Below are 1,357 nucleotides of genomic sequence, written 5' to 3' on the forward strand. Positions count from 1 at the left end.
TGCTTTGAACACCTGGCCGTAGCCCCTTGAAGTATGAGATGATATCGGTCTCCTCTCTGGGTTCCTGGCCTGGTCAGGATGGCCTTCATGAGACAAGCACATGCAGGCCTGGGGTTGAATCCTGTCTCCAAACGTGTGGAGAGCTCAGTGCTTGGTACGAAGTGAACACTGCTAATTAGGGGCTGTGGATATTAATTCTCTCGAGTATGATAAATGTTTTATGAAAGTTTAGCTGAGCAGATGGATAGGTGGGTAGGTAGAAGGAAAGGTGAGTGAATGGATGGATAGAAGGAAGAGGAGGTAGGTAAATAGATGGATGGGTGCGTTGGTAGATGGATGGATGGATGTTCTGAAGGATGAACACGTGGATTAATTAATTTTGGGGGCCACTACATTCACTCCAGGAAATTGATCCCTTCTTTTTTGATCCCCTCCCGTATACCTGGCTCTGTGGAAGACACTCTCCTTAACCCCAATCCTCAACAAAACCCTGCAAACAAAATATCCCTCACCCAAAGGGACAATTGTTCATGTACTTGGTGAGTGGCAAGTCTGTGTCTTCTTTGAGGCTGTATGTTTGACAGGGAGGTAAAAATATAATGCCCTGCCTGTGAGAATGGGTGCCGAGTCCTTGAAAATGACAGCTTTGTTTGCAACCCCTAATGAAACACCTGATTCAAGACAGTTCTCCGAGATCTAGGAAAACCAAGGAAAAGATTGATAGGGAGTTTTCCAATTAAAGCTCTACAATTCATCATAGCCTCTCTTAGGTAGGATGTCAGTCGTGAGCTGCCTCCAATGCAATGAATTAGGAAGCACAATACACCACAGCGAGGTTCTTGCCAAGAATAATTGAACTGACTCTAACAACATCTCTAGAGGGACTATTTCCAGTCAAACAGGAAACCCGGGGAAAGAGAGGCAGAAACTAACTGTAAAAAGACAATTAGATAATTGGGGAGATTCGAACGTGAAGTGCACATCAGATGATACTAAAGAGTTACTGTTCCAAGACTATATTTTCAGGGATCATTTCTATAATTTGTTACTAGAGAAGTTTCTCTGAATGTGTAGAGCATGGCACGGGGGACAGAGAAGAGTCACTGTTCATTTCAGTCCTCATGGGTTAGAGACACATACTGCAATAGTTACAAGCAAAACGATACAGTGTCTAAGATTTGATGTAAAATGATCCAGAAAGAGAGGACACAGTAAATAAAATTGGCAACATGTGAACAATTGAGGCCGGGTAAAGACAGGCGGGACTTCGTCAAACTATTTGTTCTACTTTTGTGTATGTTTTAAATTGTCCTTGATAAGAAAAATCTTCGAATGAAATATGAGAGTTAAAAAGGCA

The 1,357-nt window shown here is 42.5% G+C and overlaps 1 protein-coding gene and 1 pseudogene across 1 annotated transcript in view; one reads left to right on the forward strand and one right to left on the reverse strand.

Moving 5' to 3' along the window:
- SLC27A5 (solute carrier family 27 member 5) overlaps positions 1–1,357 on the reverse strand; it is an 8,688-nt gene that overhangs the window by 3,568 nt on the left and 3,763 nt on the right. Inside the window, exon 2 of the mRNA XM_011384650.2 lies at positions 672–696. Within this exon, the coding sequence (XP_011382952.1) occupies positions 672–696 (25 nt within the window). The remainder of the gene's footprint in view (positions 1–671; positions 697–1,357) is intronic.
- LOC111733652 lies at positions 1,011–1,085 on the forward strand (annotated as a pseudogene).

The sequence above is a fragment of the Pteropus vampyrus genome, unplaced genomic scaffold (genome assembly GCF_000151845.1).
Source record: "Pteropus vampyrus isolate Shadow unplaced genomic scaffold, Pvam_2.0 Scaffold602, whole genome shotgun sequence".
Classification (NCBI taxonomy): domain Eukaryota; kingdom Metazoa; phylum Chordata; class Mammalia; order Chiroptera; family Pteropodidae; genus Pteropus; species Pteropus vampyrus.